Source organism: Carcharhinus amblyrhynchos, chromosome 6, assembly GCF_965287045.1.
Source record: "Carcharhinus amblyrhynchos chromosome 6, sCarAmb.v2.hapA, whole genome shotgun sequence".
Taxonomy (NCBI): domain Eukaryota; kingdom Metazoa; phylum Chordata; class Chondrichthyes; order Carcharhiniformes; family Carcharhinidae; genus Carcharhinus; species Carcharhinus amblyrhynchos.
The window spans coordinates 76,945,815-76,964,773 of NC_137329.1; the positions used below are offsets into that span (position 1 = coordinate 76,945,815).

Below are 18,959 nucleotides of genomic sequence, written 5' to 3' on the forward strand. Positions count from 1 at the left end.
CCCCCAATTCCTGCATGTGTGGCTCCCGATTGGAAATGCGCCCATCACCCCTCCTACCTGATGTGGGGTCACTTGATGATTTTTACCATGAGGAGGACAGCTGGGCACATCTGTCCAACCAGGGTTACTGGATCAGGGTGAAAACAGGAATCGAGGCAGCGTTCTCTCCCCACCCAGCAACACAGACATTGAAACCAGTAAATCCGAAACAAAATGGGACAAATCAAAAATGGAGAGGGGAACGAGAGACCGCTGTGCCCTTTCGAGAGAAACACACTCATCATTTCTGCCTAATTTTCATTTTGTGATCTTGAAAAGATGAAGAAAATAAGGATCAATGGAGCAGAAAGCAAGTAAAATAGAGTCACTGGGCTGCTTTTCACTGGAGGTCTGAACAGGATCAGACTTCACTTCAATCAAAAGTCTAGTTTATGACAGTTTCATTGGCGACATCAGACTAATTTTATTTAGGCTGCAGAATCAAATGGCTGTCTCCTGTGGTTTTACAATAGGCCTGTGTGAGTATTGTTAGGAGACAGTGTTTGGAGTACACAGCACTCAGTGCCAACCTAGTGAGGCATTGTGGTGTAATCTTTAAAGTACCTGTATAATAGTGTAACAGCTGGTGCTGATTCCAGTCTTCCCTGACAGTGCAGTATGTGGGGACTTGGTCTTTACCAGAACAATAGGTGGGGTCAGCATCAGCCAGACCCGTGTGTATCTCTCAGACAGCTGGCTCCGCAATGCGATAGCAGTCAGTCGTGAGGAAGAGTCAGATCCAATAACATGATTCTAATGCTGCACAGAAGGTAAGGTAACCAAAGACAGGGCCAGTCGGGGCACATTATGCTTTTCTACCTGACAGTCTGTTTGAAAGCAGGTGCAGCAGCACTTGACATTATCACTCGCTCAATAGCGTAGCAGGAGGTCAGTGTCTTGAGTTCAGAATCCCATTTGCCAGCGGGAAAGCCCAAGTGGCTCAATACTGACATCTTGTTGTGCAGATGTACAAACAGACGTTTTCTGTGGGGAGAATTCCAATTCTAGATGCAGTGTGTGTCATTTAAGATAAAGACCTGCATTCATCTAGCACCTTTCGTGACGTCCAGTCTTTCCAAATTGCTTCAAAAGTACATCATTGGCTGTGAAATGTAGTTATTGTAACTTAGGAACAGCATCAGAAAATCTGTGCATACCAGGCTCACTCAAACAGCAACATGATAATGTCAGATAACCTATTTTAGTGATGGTGTTTGAGGGAGACCAAAAACACCTGGGGAGGACGCCACTATTCCTCAAAATAGTGCTTTGGAGTCATTTATGTTGACCTAAGGCAGATGGAGCCTTGGTTTAACGCCTTGTATGAAACATGGCACCTCTGACAATGTAGCACTCGCTCAGTACTGCATGGAAATGGCAGTCTAGAACAAAGTGCTTGGGTCTCTGAAGTAGGATGTGAACCCATAAACTTCTGAAAATGCTGATACCTGGAAATAAGATGTGTGTAAACTGCCCAGTGCAAAACATATAATCTTGTATGTCATATTCAAAGGGCAGGTGTGAAAACTGAAAGGTACTGTTTCAGCACAACACTTACAAACCTACTGGGGCAGGATAAACCTCAGTCTGCCTCATGCTGCCCTTAGACATCGAGGTCTCTTGCCAGAAACTGTTTTAATACTGCTCTTATCTATTAGAGTTCCTCACGGAGAGCATGCTGTTTTTAAATAGGACGTAGACCCACATAATTCAGAATTCATTGTTGCCACAGCTGTCCTGCCCCTTTCAGGAGAGCACTAATTGAAATAGAACCATCCTCAGATTGAGAAGAAGTTGATTCCACTTGGACACGTTCAGTTTAATGATGTTGGGGGAACCAACCAAATGGAAGCAAAATTGATTATATATTATTACACACTGAGTGTCTGATTGGAATGAAACCAGGATGGTGTAACTGTGGCTGGAGGGCTGACGACAATAACAATAACAGCAACCAGTACAGTACCAGCAATATTAGGAATTGTAACAATGAGAGTTAAGCAAGCTGGGAACTTTGGTCAAGTTATAATTAAACACATGCAGGTTAGAAGGCTGGAGTGAGTCATGACCTGGCCTGTGAGCTGTGACCTAACACTTCCTCTGCTGACCAAATAAGGATAGTTGTTTGGACTATGCTAGATATGTCGGAGCCATTGTTATTATTTATGCTGAGTGTCAGATACCCAGAACAGCAATTCTAAACTAGTTTTAAACAATAAGTGTCTGGAAAACATCATAGAGAGCAGGATCTCAAAGCCTTGGATTACTGGTGGCAGTGCTGGAACAGCTGGACACAGAACCCAAGTTACAACCTTTGTCATAATGTGTTCATTCAGTTTCATTGTTTGATGCAAATGGATTATGGCTCCATGCCAACCCTCAGCTTGTGTACACTGCCTCTGAAGTGAAGTGCAGGGAGACTGCCTCCTCTGGTAGTCTGCTGTTCTACCAGATTCCAACTCTGGATTTGGGCCACGTTTTCACTCCAACTTTGAAGGGAATGCAGTTTGCTGAAATACTGTAGTTGTGTTGTGCATGTAGTTGTGTTGTTTCTGATGGCACAATCAGTTTTGTTCCTGGTTTGCTTTGGCAATTTCTCTCTGACTATACTTTAATCATACATCTCATTTTCTTCCTCGGGGAGCACTCGATGCTTTCTATCCAGATAGAAAAAGATGCTTGTCTTGCTGCAGGGCTGACATTTGAACTTGATCTTGTAGTCGATGCACAAAAGTATTTTATGATGCCAAATCACTGAGTGATCCCAGGAAAGAGAGTTACTTGAGTGCCAAACTTAACCTTGCCAGTGTAGAACTCATGAAGTATGGCAGTTGTAGAAATGAGCCACCCAATGGTGATAGATTGCACATTTTAGACATGAATGGACCCAACCCGAGATGATGTCAAGAACCGTCACTCCTGTTTATGATGAGCTTTCTTGAAATGATTGGAATCAGAATTAACATACACTATTTCAGCATTTTCTGTCACTTACATTATAGTAGTACCATTGAACAAGATGAAAACTGACAAGCATGCAACATCTATCGCGTGTTCTACAGCTGGGGACAGGATGTTCAGCTAAGCTCCTCTATGTTGATGACAAGTAAATTTGGTTCAGCTGCTTTGCAGCAGCAGCCCACAGCCTGAAATGAAGCTGATGGCCTATTAGTATCAAACTTACATCTTCACCAACTGTTGGATTTAACCTGTCGATGGATTACACTTTCCAATAAAGAAAAATAGAGACAATCTTTAGGCTTTTTCTGTTGACTTTTCCTGTCCAGCCTGCCTGCAGTGATGCCCGCCAATGTCGGGGCTATAAAATTCCATCCTTAGGATGTCCCAAAGCCTTCCACAGCCTTTCAAGTACTTGAAGTGTTGTCAGTATTGTAATGTAAGAAATAAGGCAGCCAATTTTCACACAGCAGTGTCCTACAAACAGCAATGTAGTAAGTAACCACCGTTTCTACTGATTTTGACGGAGGGATAAATATTGGTCAGGACATCAGCGTAGAACTCATGAACCTGCTCTTCTTCAAAATGTCACGTTCTCATAGAGTCATGGAGGTTTACAGCTTGGAAACAGGCCATTCAGCCCAACTTGTCCATGCTGCCCTTTTTTAACCCCTAAGCTAGTCCCAATTGCCGTGTTTAGCCCATATCCCTCTGTACCCATCTTACCCGCGTAACTGTCTAAATGCTTTTTAAAAGACAAAATTGTGCCCATCTCTACTACTACCTCTGGGAGCTTGTTCCAGACACTCACCACCTTCTGTGTGAAAAAATTGCCTTTGGACCCTTTAATATCTCTGCCCTCTCAACTTAAACCTTTAGCCTCTAGTTTTATACTCTCTTACCTTTGGGAAAAGACATTGATATCTAGCTGATCTATGCCCCTCTTTATTTTATAGACCTCTATAAGATCACCCCTCAGCCTTCTATGGTCCAGAGGAAAAAGTCCCAATGTATCCAGCCTCTCCTTATAACTCAAACCACAACTCCCGGTAGCATCCTAATGTATCTTTTCTGCACTCTTTCTAGTTAATAATATCCTTTCTATAGTAAGGTGACCAGAACTGTACACAGTACCGTTTTTCATATGTATTAGAAGGCCTCAATTTAACATCTCATCCAAGAAATGGCAGCTCTGACAGTACAGCACTCCCTCTGTACTGCGTATCAGCCTGGAATAGTTGCTCAAGTCTCTAGAGAATCGGACCGACAACTTTCTAACCTGAGGTGAAAATCCTACCCACTGAGTAAAGGCTCATGTTACTTTCCATTGGAGCAGCTGGGTAGTAATCAAAAGTGGAAACCTGTCAAAGTTAATTTATCCTTTCCCTCAGTTGGGTGCATTGAAGATCCCGCACTCTCAATCTCAGCTAAGATTGACCAATTCAGTCAAAGTCAGGCCTGGAGTCTGTATGGTTCAGTTGTGGCGTATTACAACCCCTATTGATATTTGAAGTTTATTCATGGCCTGATGTACCTTTTGTTTAATTCTCTTCAACTTCAGTCGGAGAGAGCTCGACCCAAGGACATGTGACTGGTTTATGTGACCTATGTGACCTGTGTGACCTTCAAATGAGGGATTGAAACCATCCAGAATTATTACCTTCTCCTTGATGGATTTTTTACAACTATTTCTTAAATAGATTGTCATTTCCTGGACATTAGAAGAGTCTGGGTGAAACTCCTGAGAAAATGTTCTCTCACCACAAGAGAATGGGAATTGGGGGGAGGGTGTGGTTTGTGACTCTTTGATACAGAATTCTAAATGAAATGATTAAAGATTTAAGCACGCACAAATTTATTATAATATGAAAGCTTGCAATTGTGGTGGTTATACAAAAGGTATAAATTGCAAGCTAGATAAATCCTGAAAAGATAACTAGCCCATATTTCTATTAGACTCTTGTTATAGATTTCAAAGTAAGGATATCCATCAAATATTGAAGTAATGCTATCATAATCCCCAGTATGTGAGATTCAGAATGGGCCTGAAGATATCTATGAGAATCTAATGAATCTGAAGATTTGAGTTTGGGTTGATGTATTTACAGTAAACTTTGGGGTTGTATAATTAATGGTTACATGAAAAGTATGCATTTGATGAATAATAGACCACCATAATTAGTATTCTATATTTGGTGGAAGGACCACATATTATAATGAGGGTGTTTAATTTCTAGGAAAAGTTGTTTTGAATTTATTCCTGTACACTGGACTTTATGCCACTGTCATGTTGGTCAATGTTGTATAGTGAGGGCAGAGTGTCCAGCAAGATAATAAGGCTGAGCATTCTTTTATCTGATTGTGGTTTAATTATCATGGATAGCATTGTTGTTGTTGTTGTTGTTCGTCGTCCATCATCATCGATAAGGACCTCGACACCATTAGTCATTTTGAGGCTGGTTGCGGTTTGTCCGAAGATGACTGACCAGGCCAATTTGGGCACGGAATGTCCTGGCATATATTGGACAGACTTGTGTAGATCCTGTAATTGTTGCACTGGTGGCTCTGGACTTGTGCAGCTCGTGCTTAACTTGTCTTCAGCAATACACCTTGCTTCGTGAGCTTGACAGCCTTTGTGGATGAGGTACGCCAGATAGGGCGGTTTTGTGCCAGCATTTCCTAGGTGGTTGTGTCAATGTCAAGCGACTTCAGGGAGGCCTTGAGTGTGTCTTTGAAACGTTTCTTCTGCCCTCCATGCGAGCGTCTTCCAGCAGAGAGTTCCCCAAAAAGGAGCTGCTTGAGTATGCGCTCGTCTGACACACAGATGACATGACCTGCCCACCGGTTCTGTGCTCTCATCAGCAGCGCGTGAACTGATGGTAGGCTTGCTCTAGAGAGAACTTCAGTGTCTGGTACTTTGTCTTGCCAACGGATGCATAATATTCTGCAAAGATAAGTCATGTGGAAATGATTGAGCTGTCTTGCATGCCTTCGATACACAGTCCACGTTTCACAGGCATACAGAAGGGTAGTGAGTACCACGGCACTGCAGACCTTCAGTTTTGTTGCTGGGCTGATTCCTCGACGTTCCCATACAGTGGAACGCAGTCTACCGAAAGCAGAACTTGCCTTTGCTATTCTGCAGTTAACTCCTGTATCAATAGTCACTGCTTGGGAGAGGGTGCTCCAAGATAAGTGAACTGGTCCACTGCCTGCAGTTTCTGCCCTTTGATTGTGATTATGGGTTCTGTGTACGGTGTATGAGGAGCAGGCTGCTGCATGACTTCAGTTTTTTTAATGTTGATAGTGAGTCCAAAGTTGTCACAAGCCATGGAAAATTTCTCCATACTGACTTGCATCCCAGGATAGCATTGTATGTGCTAATGTAATGGCATGAACCATGAAATACCATTTTTAATACATCGTATATATTTCTTATCAGTGAATTCACATCGTTGTAAAGGGAGTTAACCTTGCTGTTTTTGAAGGCTAGTTTTGACTCCTGTCAAAACATGTCTTACTGTGAATTTATGTAAAGTAACTTTTAACCCAATGTTCCTGTATTAATTCCATTTTACTTGACCCCCTATATCCTTGCACAATTACTTACAGGATAAACCCTGAGGGGTGAAGGGGAAGAGAGTGCTGGAATTGTGTATCTGAAATAGAGCACCACTGTATTTAATTAGTTGAACTACCTAATTTTATTCACCCTCAGTTAGGGAGAAAGTACAGAATGATGGAGAGATAAAGGTGTGCCGCAACAACCACACTAACTCTTTTAAAAAGATAGAAAATAAATGTTAGTCATGATAGCAATTCAGATTGTACAGTGCTGCTCAAATTACAATACCACAGGTGGGATTTGGGGATTTCTGTTCTTTTATTTAAAGAGGATGCATCTGCAGAAATTCTCCAATTAAAAATTCAACTGCAAATAGAAGCTGGAATTCTCTGTATTTTCACAGAATTCCTACAGTGCAGAAGGAGGCCAGTCAGCCCATCATGTCTGCACTAACTATCTGACAAAGCATTTTACCCATGCCGCCTGCCCTATCCCCTGCTATTTCCCCCCCCCCCCCCCCCCCCCCCCCCAATCTACAAATCTTTGGACACTAAAAGGCACTTTAGTATGGCCAGTCCACCTAACCTGCATATCTTTGGACTGTGGGAGGAAACCCACGCAGTCATAGAGAGAATGTGTAAACTCCAAACAGATGGTGAATTGAGGCCAGAATTGAACTTGGGTCCCTGGAGCTGAGGCAGCAGTGTTAACCACTGTGCCACCATGATGTCCTATTTTCCTCAGCAGTTTTCTCTCGTCTCCTACTCTCCCAGAGGTTCTGACTCTGCTTTCACCACTTCCAAGTATTTGTCAGCTCTCTCATCCATTTTCAATTTTGACAGTGAACAGTGACACGCTATTTGACCATTGTGGTCTACGTTGTTTCATGCAACACTTGCCAGCAATGCTGGAGTTGACAGAGGGGGTCCAGTGAGCCCTTCCATGATGAGGGCTCCTGCTGGCCTTGCTTGAGGAGAACTATCAAAGGATACATTATATAAAGAAAGATAAAATTCACATTTACGTTGTACCTTTCGTTGCCTCCGCACCTGCCAATGTACAATATTGCCCTTCAAGTGGGGTCACGTTTAATGTATCACCTCCTTTGCCAGGAGGCAGCCTCAATCAACAAAAGTTGTCAAGTACAAAGTAAATCAAAATGGTGCATGGGAGGAAAGAAGTCAATTTAGAAATCTATCTATACAATAATTATAAGGAAGAACAAGGAGCCTCAGGGAAAAAAAAGGAAAATAAAAGCAGCTGCTTATGTGGTGGTGAGGTGAACTGACATCTGTTGTGTAAACGTCTGCAGGTGCTGGGGACTTTCCAGATCTGTGATTGAGTTCAAAATCTACAATTTGAAACTTGTTGACTTCCTGGCACTGTAAATTACTGCAGGTATAAAGTTCTTTGCACACATTGTTATGTAAATGAAGAGCTATTCTGTAATATAATCAGCAGTTGAAAGTAGTTTTTAAGTGACCAAATTGAAATTTTTCAGTGTTTGCATAAGAGATATTTTCTTGACTGACAAAAGTACTTCAAAAATATTATTTACATTTTCACCACTCTTCATCCGATCAACTTCAGTCTGATGGAGAATGTGAAGTATACAGGTGAAGAAACAATATGCAGGGATATAGGGAAATGGCAGAAGAATGGCACTAAGCATTGATACGTTTTTGGAGAGCCAGTGCAAACACAATGGGCCAAATGGTCTCCTGCGCTGTAACAATTATGTGAACAGCCATGAACCCATATTTGCATTTAAATCATTTGCATTCTATTCTAGTAACATTTATTTGTCAGTAATTACTGAAACACTCAAATGGTGGCACTCTTATCTGAATCAGAAGGTTGCAGATTCAAGTCCCCTTCTGGAAGATGAGCGCATGGTTTCAGCTGATATTCCAGTGTTCAGACAGTGTCTCGCTTTCAGAGATACTGTCTTTCAGATTAATGATAAATAGAGGCCTGATCTACCCTTGTATGTAAAAAATCCCATGCACTATTCAAAGAAGAGCAGGAGGGTTTTCCATTGCGTGCTGGCCAATATTTATCCATAATGTGGAGATGCAGACGTTGGATTGGGGTAAGTACAGTAAGAAGTCTCTCAACACCATATTTATCCCTCAACCAACATCAGTAAAATCCATTTGCTGGCAATGATCACATTGCTGAATGTGAATCATATTGTCCACGATTTAACTGTCATGTTTCCTACACTGTAGTAATGAATGTACTTCACAAGTGTTTTATTTGTTGGAAAGCACATTCGGACATCCCAAGATCTTGGAAAGTGCGATATAAATGGTGCAGAATAATTCATCTTGTGATGGTCACATCAGTCTGATCATTTTAGATTAATTTTCTGACATCTCCAAAGTATTCTTGTCAATTAGAAAAACTCAACAGCTGATCAATAGTTTCATTTCAAAAAATGACTCATTTCCCAAAAAGCTGACAACTCAAAAACTGCCTGGAAATGTAAAAATTAACTCTTGTGTAATTTTACCCTTCAGGCTGTAAATTTCTCTATCATTCAAGTTGCATTGCAGAGAAAACACACAAGTTGAAAGGTTTTAAAGGGGAAATCCTAATAGTGACATTTTTTAGTTCAAAACAGGGGGGGAAATGGCTTATAAATTCCCAACATAGCCACTGTCCCTTTCCAAATGTTACTTCAATAATCATTCTCCCACTTCCAGCTTTGTGACCACCTCAGAAAGATACTGTAGCCCAACTAACCGTTCACTTTTTCATGCACTTGTTCTCTTTTTTCAACCCTCCTGGTTCTGTCTGGTGCCATCACTACCCACTCCACAGTGTTTCAGACTCTTCCCATCCATTTGGCATCCACAACTGGTTCATCTAGCATTCTCCTTTCTCCCCCAGCTCCCAAGTGCTGCTCCTTCTTTCTGTTTCCTTTCCTCCTCACCCTGTATTAATTCTTCCATGTCTACATTGCCAATTCTTCCCTATCCCCTTTATTGCATTCCATTCCCCCATCCCTCTCTCTGCACTGCTGCCTGCCCTTCTCACTCACATGAGCTTTGTCCTTGACTCCTTCTCTTCCCCTGCCAGGTACTTTCCATTTGCCAATCCTTACTCTGATGGGTGCGCTCTCTGCAGTAATGGCCAGAAATGCCAGCTTGGGTGGGTGAGGACTCTTAGGCCAATAAGTGGGTGTGTGGAGGGAGTTCAGTTGGCAAGATGGCTCCTGGTTCAGGATAATGCCAGTAATGTTGGTACAATTCCTGCTGGGGCTGAGGTAGACTGGGGAGCTTCCCCCTCATCTTTCCCCATGCTTGATGGGGAGTAGTAGTACCCATCCCCCAGCCTCCAGATGTATATATGTCACTCACTCGGTTTCTTGTGGACTATCTACCTGTAGTCAGAGGCAATAACCTCTGTTTCAGCACTGGGAGTGGGACATGTTGGCTGCTAAATAGCCTCAAAGTTGCGAGGAGGGGGGCGGAGTTAATTTCTGACACTTTCTTTGGTCGCTAACAGGTTATTCGAATACAGAAGCAGCGTGAAGCACTGGGTGGCCTCGAAGCAGTCAGCTTTTTATCCACAATAATCGTGTGTGTTTTAAAGAGCGATTTTCTGATCAGTAATTTAACCCTGGGACGCTTGTTGGACAGCAGACTCGCTTGGGAGTGCAAGTGCCGCTTTGGCACCGTTAACTCAGGCAGTGAGTGCCAAGTGGATCAAGTTTAATCCGTGTCTCTTCAGCTCATCTGCATTTACAAAGCTGCTTTAGGGATAGTCTCATTGGCACACAGCCGGCCATGTAGGCAGTCACGGGGCATCCGTGGTGAGAAATACTTCCACGTAGGTCGCCTCTCGGCTCTCCTCCAGACAGTTAAGTAACACTAAGGCCTGGAAAATCGGATTAGCGTGTCCCAGGGGGTGAGGGCTGATAGGCAACAGATGATTCTTGATGTACTTGCCACTCTTGTCTTTGGTGTTGTGTCGGTGTTGCTCGACATGAGACCAAATTTGCTTGTGATTAAGACCAATTAAGAAAACTCAGTTTTTAGACGAGAAGAGAGAGAGAGAGTTTGAACGGAGACACACCACTTGGGTCGAGAGAGTTTCCATTCTTGATTCCCAGAACAGTTGGACACTCTCACCATGTGGACTTTGGGCTTTTATCTGAGTTCGTGTTTCTGTTGAAAGCCTGTTGTGATTCCTAGCAGGAATTCCAGCTGCAATGCCCCAGATTTGACGAGCTCCTCAGTCATGTAAACTTGTAAAAATGAAGGATTTCGCATTGCCCTTTGAAATGGGACCAGGGTGTAAATTCCTGCAAAAACCTTTGTAGAAATATGATTGTCTAATCACTAGTTTTAACATATTTTGAGTAATAATGTAATAACTCGGAGAGTTTGTTGAACAAAGCAGTGTATGTATTTTTTAAAAATTGTATTACAATATATTTGCTTCCTAATTAGTGGATATTCATCTGTCATGAGCAGAGACGTCCTTCCCCACCATCACGACGTGTCATAAATAATCAATGAAGCCCTTATTAATATGCATGAGTTGGAATCTGTGTAGTCATGTGCACTGAAGCAAAGACAGGGGGAGTGTGTTGCTTTGAACTGAATCAAAACTGTGTGTGAGATACCGACAAGGAAACAACCACGAATCCTGCTGCTCATTTCCAAGACACCCCCCTCCCTCTCAGCCCCCAACCTCCATCCCCCATCCCCCTAGCCAAGTGCCACATCTAACAGTGCCTGTGTTATGTTTATTGTGAGGACGGCTCTTGGTGACTGATGAGAGACGGCAGTCAGGTCTGGAGGGTGATTTCCCCGTCAGTGCAAGTCCCTCTCAGCTCTGGGCAAAACAAAAGTGGACGGTGGGCTGGCGGCTGACTTAGAATGGGCTGCAATCTGTGCACTTTACAGAAGAGGGACGAGCACTACAAATTACTCTATGAAGTTTCACAGGTGAGTTGGAGCAGGAAAGCACCCAGGGCTTTGCTCCAGAATGTAGGAACGAGTAAGAAATGAGAAGATATTCTGTTTAATTTTGAGGGTTCACTGTTCCCCTCTCCAGCTTTGTTGTTTTCTTTTAAACACGATTTCTTTATGGATTTGTGCACCTGCATCTAACAACTGATGACCAATAATCAACCTATGATTCCCCTTCATTTCTGGTTAACAATCGCTATTTAACAGAGGCTCAAGTGCTTAATTGTGAGGCAGCATTTTCTTGTGTTTCAAACCTATCTGACTGACAGAGTTACTAAGAAATTCTTCTGGAGTTCCATGCAAGTTTGTTGCTGTTGACACTTGAATCCCCTTGTGCGCTGTGGGTTGGACAACTTTGAAACTACTTTCATTCTGTACTGTACCCTCGGAGCAATCCTGACAGACATTGGTGCCAAGTTTAAACCATCAGGGAAGACTGAACAGGCTAGGGTCAGGGACCTGATCTTTAAAATTGGGAAGGGGGACTGAGAGGGTAGATAAGGGAATTCGAAACTGGGAAGTATAATGAGAGCCACTAATAAGGAGTTCAGGAGAAACTTCTTCACCTAGAGTGGTAGCTAGAACTCGGCATCACGCGGCGGTTGAGCCGAATAACAGATCCATTTCATGGGAATGTGGACAGGTACACATGCGATAGAGATGATGGGTTGGATGAAACAAGGCAGGAGGCTGGCGTGAATCATAAGCACTAGTACAGACCTGTTGAGCTGAATGGCCTGTACCTGTGCTGTAACACGCCATGCCACAGCAGCATTTAGCTTTACATTGATTCTGAAGCTCAGCCTAAATCAGGTTCAGCCAGTGGGCAATTTAGAGGCAACATTTTGGCACGCTAGCCCTGACTTCGATGTATGGGGATCTTAACGGGGACAGATTCGGCGAATGATCACACTGCGCCTTGTTGCGTTGTGTTACGCTGAAAGGGCGCTATATAAATGTAAGTTGTTGTGGGTGGGGGGTGGCAATACGGGCAGGCTCGAAGGGCTGGATGGCCTACTCCTGCTCCTATTTCTTATGTTCTTATGTTATGTACGAGAAATGCTGCAAGTATGAAGCAGAGGTGCTGACCGCCTAGCCTCGCTGACTCAAGCGCCTAACAGGTTATCATTGAATAGTCCCTGATAGTCCCTGAAACTCCCTCTGCTTCTAAAGAGATGATGCATTCTTATCTCAGCTCCAATATTAAGCTGCCTCGTTCAAATCTAGCTTATTCCGAATTTAACTAGATTTCCACAAATGGCGGTGACTACCAATGGGATAATGCGATCCAGAAAAGTTGCTATTCAACAAAGTGATGGAGAAAATCACTTGAATGACTAATATTTCCAATGAAAGTGTTCACTTGGACTGAGATACACCACAGCCCCCTTAACATAAATGTCTTATTTTCTAACAGGAATGAAGTGAGTTGCCTTCCTATAGTATGCACCGAGCCAATGTTGCAGCTTTTAAGTAATCATAAGACAGGCTTATCTGTAATGGACTTTTTAAAAACTGACCACTGAATGCAAGCAAACGAAACGGAAGCGTGTCTTAGAAGTTCCATTCACCAATTACTAATAGAAATCCCACTGGATATCCCATTTAAGAAATCGTATAGAATCCCAGCGAGAGACATAATTGGGAGTCACGCATTTTGAAGATTGTAAGATAGAGAACTTAAAATATTGCATTTTTCCTAATTCTAGGCAAATAAATCCTTCAGGATGTTGCATTTTACTCACTGCAGATACAGAGGGCTCTCGTCCAAAATATTGAGAGTTCAGTTTCTTTGAGAAGCATTGAAGTTGCTTTGTTTAAAACACCTGCTAAGTTGCCCTTCATGAAGTAGTGGGCTACTTTTGTCTCGGTGTTAATCAGAGGTCTGCAATGTAATGAGTGCTGATGTCCAGCTAAGACCATCTAGCGGGGAAGCAGCTCACTCTCCTGCTCACCGTGGGATTGCTGTGCTCGGTTGTAGGTCAGTGATGGTGGAGAGATGAGGGGATTGCGCGGGGGGGAGCTTCCTCCGCTACCTGCTGCATGTGCCTTAGCCCTTGGCTCTTCCACACAACAGTGCCGCCTGCCGCCTTTCTGTCCTCCCCATTTTATGCCTTGAGTGGGACCTGTGTGTGTGGTGGTGATCAAAGCTTCATTAGCCGTTTTATCAAATAATTCGACGCATTAATGAAAAGCAAGAAAACTCTATCCCGGTCTTGGAAGGGTTTCGGGAAAAGATTAGTCGCTAGAGTGAAATTGGAGGGAAAAGTGCGGTGTAAATGTTCAGAAGTCCAAGCTGGTCAGACGCGCTGTATTTCTCCAGCATTATCTGAATGTGCAAGAAGTGTGAGCGGGTTTGATATTTATCGGTATCATAAATAAGACGGCACTTTGCATTACTTATGCGGGATGCATGTGGCTATTAATTATTTTGTTAATTATAGAGATGCAGTGGATCGGAGCTGCGTGGTAATAATACAAGGCAGCAAAATAATAAAGGATGTAAAACCTGAGCAGCTCAGACTCTCTCATGGATAGAGAAAGGAGTTAATGTTTGGAGCGTCACGTTTCTGAAGTGAAATTGCCGCTGTACTGTCAATGTCAGCACCTGCGTAAACATGCGTTTGCTCAGGTGAAGTGGGGACACCCTCTGTATTTATGGTAACTATTAATATCTGGGAGCCAGGAGCATTAACTCTCTGTACAGTAATTTGACTCGGCTCACAGCTTCTCTCTCTCTGTGCTTTCTCCCCACCGAGCTCTATTGTTGTAAGGAAGGGCCAGATATGATATCAAGGCTTTGCAGCTATCCGACTTGCGACACTAGCTCTGCCCCCCGCGGCAGCCTGTGTTTCAGCCGCCGCGATTATGCACGGTTGTTTAGTGCCTCTGACAAAGAACGTGTGTTTAATCGAGTGGTCCGGTGCCAACATCCCCCGCCCCCCAGTCAGCAAGCGGCACTGGTTAAAGAGACTTGGCTTTAAAGGGATCCGCTCCGTTACTGCCAGGCTTGCAGCCGTTTGTGCAATTGCAGCATTGGTACAGCTCGGAAAAGGCGGTCATTCATCCCATGGTGTCTGCGCCAGCCGGTACGAATGAACAATTCGCCCAGGGCCGTTCCCCCTCCCTCCCTTCCTTCTCGCGTTAACCCTGCACATTTTTCCTTTTCAAATAGCAGTCTCGTTTCCTTTTAAGAAGTCTCACAAACCAGGTTACAGTCCAACAGGTTCATTGGTGAAGGAGCGGCGCTCCAAAAGCCCGTGATTCCAAATAAACCTGTTGGACTTTAATCTGATATTGTGAGTGCTATTACTGTGTCCACCCCAATCCAACGCCTACATCTCCACATCATCATTTCCTTTTGGAAGAGCCGAAACCTGCCTTTATCACATGCACTCAGGCAGTGTATTCCAGACCTTAACCACATGCTACGTGAAAAAGTTGTGTCTTCTATCACTTTTGCTTCTTTTGCCAATTACTTTAAATCTGTGCCCCCTTGTTTTCAATTGTTTCACAAGTGGCAACAGTTTCTCCGTGTCTATTGTGTCCAGATTCTTCATGATTTTGCATACTTCTATCAAATCTCCTCCTAGCTGCCTTTTCTCCTAAAAAGGTCCCAATTTCTCCAACGTGCAGACAAAACCAAAGGGTAGAGGAAATCTAAGTCAAGAGCCGGGTGCAACTTGGCAGTGGTGTGAGAAATTCCTTCTGATTACATTGTGCCTTTCATTGTAATGATCATTACTAAAGATTATTAGAAAGTAAGATTGGCCATCTCCCTTTCTGGTTGGGTTATTTTGTGTTTGTTGTCCCCAAATTCTCAGTGATCTGAGAGCAAGGTTTTGTGTGAGGAGGGAATTGAGGGAAGCTCCTTCTGTCACAGTGATCACCATGTCTATTTAAACTGAAAGTGTTTGCAACTCAACCTGTTGGTAATTTACCTTTAAGGAATAGCATTATGACGTTCAAAGGGAGGTGTGTTGTGTGGTCCACTCTCAATTTCACTTTGGCCCATGAGCAGAACACAGCACATACAGCTTTACTGCTGATGTCTTCAGCTTTCTACATATGTATAAATATTCCCACGTACTTAATCTAAATAAATGAACCACAATGTGTTTACATGGTCCCTTATGAGTGATTGGTGCATTTGTGTCATTGTAACAGCACAATGCCTGTTAAAATTAAGCTGTTTTTCCCCTTTCCACTTTGTGCAACATTTTCTCCTGCTGCTGGAAGCATGGATTCCTTGCCAAACTGCAGTTTTGGATTTAAATCATGTGTTTTTATTTAAATATCCCAGTTTATTTTGGGGTATGCCTCTTTCTTACCAACTTCTTCCTTCCAACGCACACGATTCCCCCATTTGATGCACAGTGAATTTACTAGCAGGTGCCAGTGTTGAGCTAGCCAGCCATGTGGGAATGAGACCTGATCCCTTGCCTCCTTTTTTGTGCTTTTCCCTGCTGCACATTTGCCCAGTCTAAAAACAGAGGGCAGAAAGAAAGACGTGCATTTCTATAGTACCTTTCATTACCACAGCATATTCAAAAACCCTTTCCATGTGATGAAATTAGAAAGTGAGAACTGGGCAGTGGCCTGGTGATAGTGTCGCTGGACTAGTAATCCAGAGACCCAGGGTCCTGCTTTACCATGGTAGATGGTGAAATTTGAATTCAATTAAAATATGGAACTTAAAGTCTAATGATGAAGATGAAACAATTATTGTAAAAACTGAAGTCCTTTAGGGAAGGAAATCTGCAATCCTTACTTGGTCCTTATTCTTACTCTAGACCCACAGCAATGTGATTCTTAAATGCCTCTGAAATCGGCAATTTACAGATAATTAGGGATATGCAACAAATACTGACTTTGCCAATAATGCCCACATCTCATGAATTACGGGAAAAAAATGTAGTCACTGTTGTCATGTACAAATTGACTGTTGCATTTGTATATGACAAGATCCCACTAACAGCAATGTTTTATTAAGTAGATAACCTTTTTTAGTGATGTTTGCTGAGGTGTTGGTCAGGGCACTAGGAAGAATCCCCCATTCCTTTGCAAATAGTGCAATGAGATCCTTCACTGGAATCTATGAGGGGAGATGGGATTGGGCTTTAACCGTTCACCTGAAAAACAGCACCTTCACATACACAGCATTTCCTCCATACTGCACTGTCGCCTCAGTCAGGATTTTACGTTCAAATATCTGGAATGAGACTTGGAACACACAGAAGAATGAGGTGGGGCATTTTTATGTCAACAAGAGTGTCAACTAAAGATGTGTGAAATGGAATTGATTCAGCTTGGGTGAATCTGTTTATACACGCGTTGAACCTTTTCGAAAGAAAGGCAATGACCAAAAAAAACAAACTTTTATTTTTCTCTATCAACTTCGGTTTACCTGGAGCACTGCTCCCTGTATCATAACTCACAATCCTCACTTACCTTTTACCATCGGTGCTTAACAAAACCTACATTGAATCGAGATCTAACACTGCCTCAGATTAAAAATTCTTGCCTTGTGTCCTAGTCACAATTGTCTATACCATGTGATTGCCCCTCCCACCTCTGTAATACACTCCATCCCTGTAAACCTCAGAAGACTATTCATTTCTCCAAGTCTGGCCTCTGGTGTGTCCCTGATTGTGACTTCAATCATCTGGACTAAAAGCTCTGCAATTTCATCCCCAAAGCTCTTCCAATTTTTAGACATTCCTTAAACCGTACCTATTGTAACATCTACTGATGTGGCTTGGTGTCAAACTTTGTCTGATAATGCTCTTGTGGAATCCCTTGTGATAGTTTAATATATTAAAAATGCTGGATAAATGCAAGTTGTTGTTGATGGTCATTCTTCAAGATTTCAGGGGTGACTCCCCTGAAATGACACCATTCAAAAATATAGAGAAAAGCAACTTCAATGTGCATAGCCTCCACAGTAATAGTGTCTGTTTGAATTAACAAATAGATCTCGAAAGAATCCTTGACACTCAATGGCTATTGCGAACCATTTGCATTAATACGGATTTCTACTAATGAGAAATACTGTCTGAAGACTTTACAGAAAGATTTTGAAGAAATAATGAAAAAGGGGGGGGGGGGGGGTGGTGTGGGGTGGTGGCAGGAGGGTTAATGGAGAAATCGATGTGTTGGGAATAGATTGGTGAAATAAAGAGAAATAGTAAAGCCCCACAAACATCTTAACTGAAAGGTTGACCATGGTTGAGGAAACAAAGGTAGGCCAATGATCTCGCTTTGAAGGAGTGGGGCACCAAGGCTAGACAAGGGATTAGAGAAGATTGCTCAGTAAGGTGTGGGGCGAGGGGAAGACGACCAGGGATGATTTTGAAAGGCCAAACAGGATTCCCTAAAATTGATGCACTGGGATACAGGAAGTCAGTGGAGCTTGGAAAGGACAGAAGTTTGTGGGGCTTTGTGTAAATAAGACGTTGTGGCATTCTCAACCGTGCAGGAGGCAATTAAGGAAAGGTTACTGTCACAAACACGTCCATCAAAATCAAAAATGGTTCTCTTTTGAATGATTAGATTTTAGCAAGTGCATTACTTGCCAAAAAAATCTACATGTGGGAGTTAGGGGGAAACCTAACCCCTCTCACTTTCCCTTCCCTTTTTTGTCCATAATTTTGCAGTATTGCTCTCCAGATCTATCATAATTAGCAAGGCAAAAAGTAACCTGATGGTGAAAAAATACATTTGTCATGCACACCAAGTTAGTTGGCAAGCACTTTTAGATCTGATTTTTAAATTGCTATCATGAGGGTGAAAGTCAAATGTGCAGTTTTCCCTCTGTCAAAATGTACTTTAAATTTTTAATTAAGTGGGAGAACCAGCGATTAAAACCTGCATAATTGTTAGTAAAAGCCCATCTGCCAATCATTCAAGCATCTGAGTTTATCTATCTATGGTGTAGATGAATGGCTGTTTCAGCCTGATGTTGTGGTCCAGGTGTCAGTATGATTGACACTTGGTCCCAGTGTTTGCAAACAGGCAAATTTATTTATTCTGCTCGAAGAAAGAAGCAAAGCTCTATGATTTTCAGCAGGGTGTTGTGTGGTAAACTTATGTGGACTTTCTTCAGGCTGTACTGACGGTGCCATTTTTGGCAGCCTCAGTGTCCAGTATAATTCACGTTGAAGCAAGAAAGCAAGGCTAAACCTTTTTGAGTTGGCTTCAGCTGGAGTATTTTGTCCAATTTTTGGATACATGATCTTTTGGAGGATACCAAGACTCTGGAGAGGATAGGAAAGAGACGTACTGGAATGGTACTGAGGATGGGGGTCTTCAGTCATGTGGAAATATGAGAGAAACTGGAATGCTTACGCTTGGAGCAGGGAAGGCTAAGGATAGATTTAATAGAGGCATTCAAAATGATGAAGAGTTTTGAT

At 42.7% G+C, this 18,959-nt stretch overlaps 1 protein-coding gene across 3 annotated transcripts in view; it reads left to right on the forward strand.

The window, feature by feature from the left end:
• The window catches only part of pdzrn4 (PDZ domain containing ring finger 4), a 463,702-nt gene that overhangs the window by 309,546 nt on the left and 135,197 nt on the right, over positions 1-18,959 (forward strand). Inside the window, exon 1 of one of the 3 annotated variants that reach the window (XM_080190727.1) lies at positions 11,302-11,523. The exons of the other annotated variants lie outside the window; for them this stretch is intronic. Within the exon in view, the coding sequence (XP_080046853.1) occupies positions 11,455-11,523 (69 nt within the window). The 5' untranslated portion in view covers positions 11,302-11,454. Of the gene's footprint in view, positions 1-11,301; positions 11,524-18,959 lie in introns of those variants that run through there. 3 annotated transcript variants of the gene reach the window in all.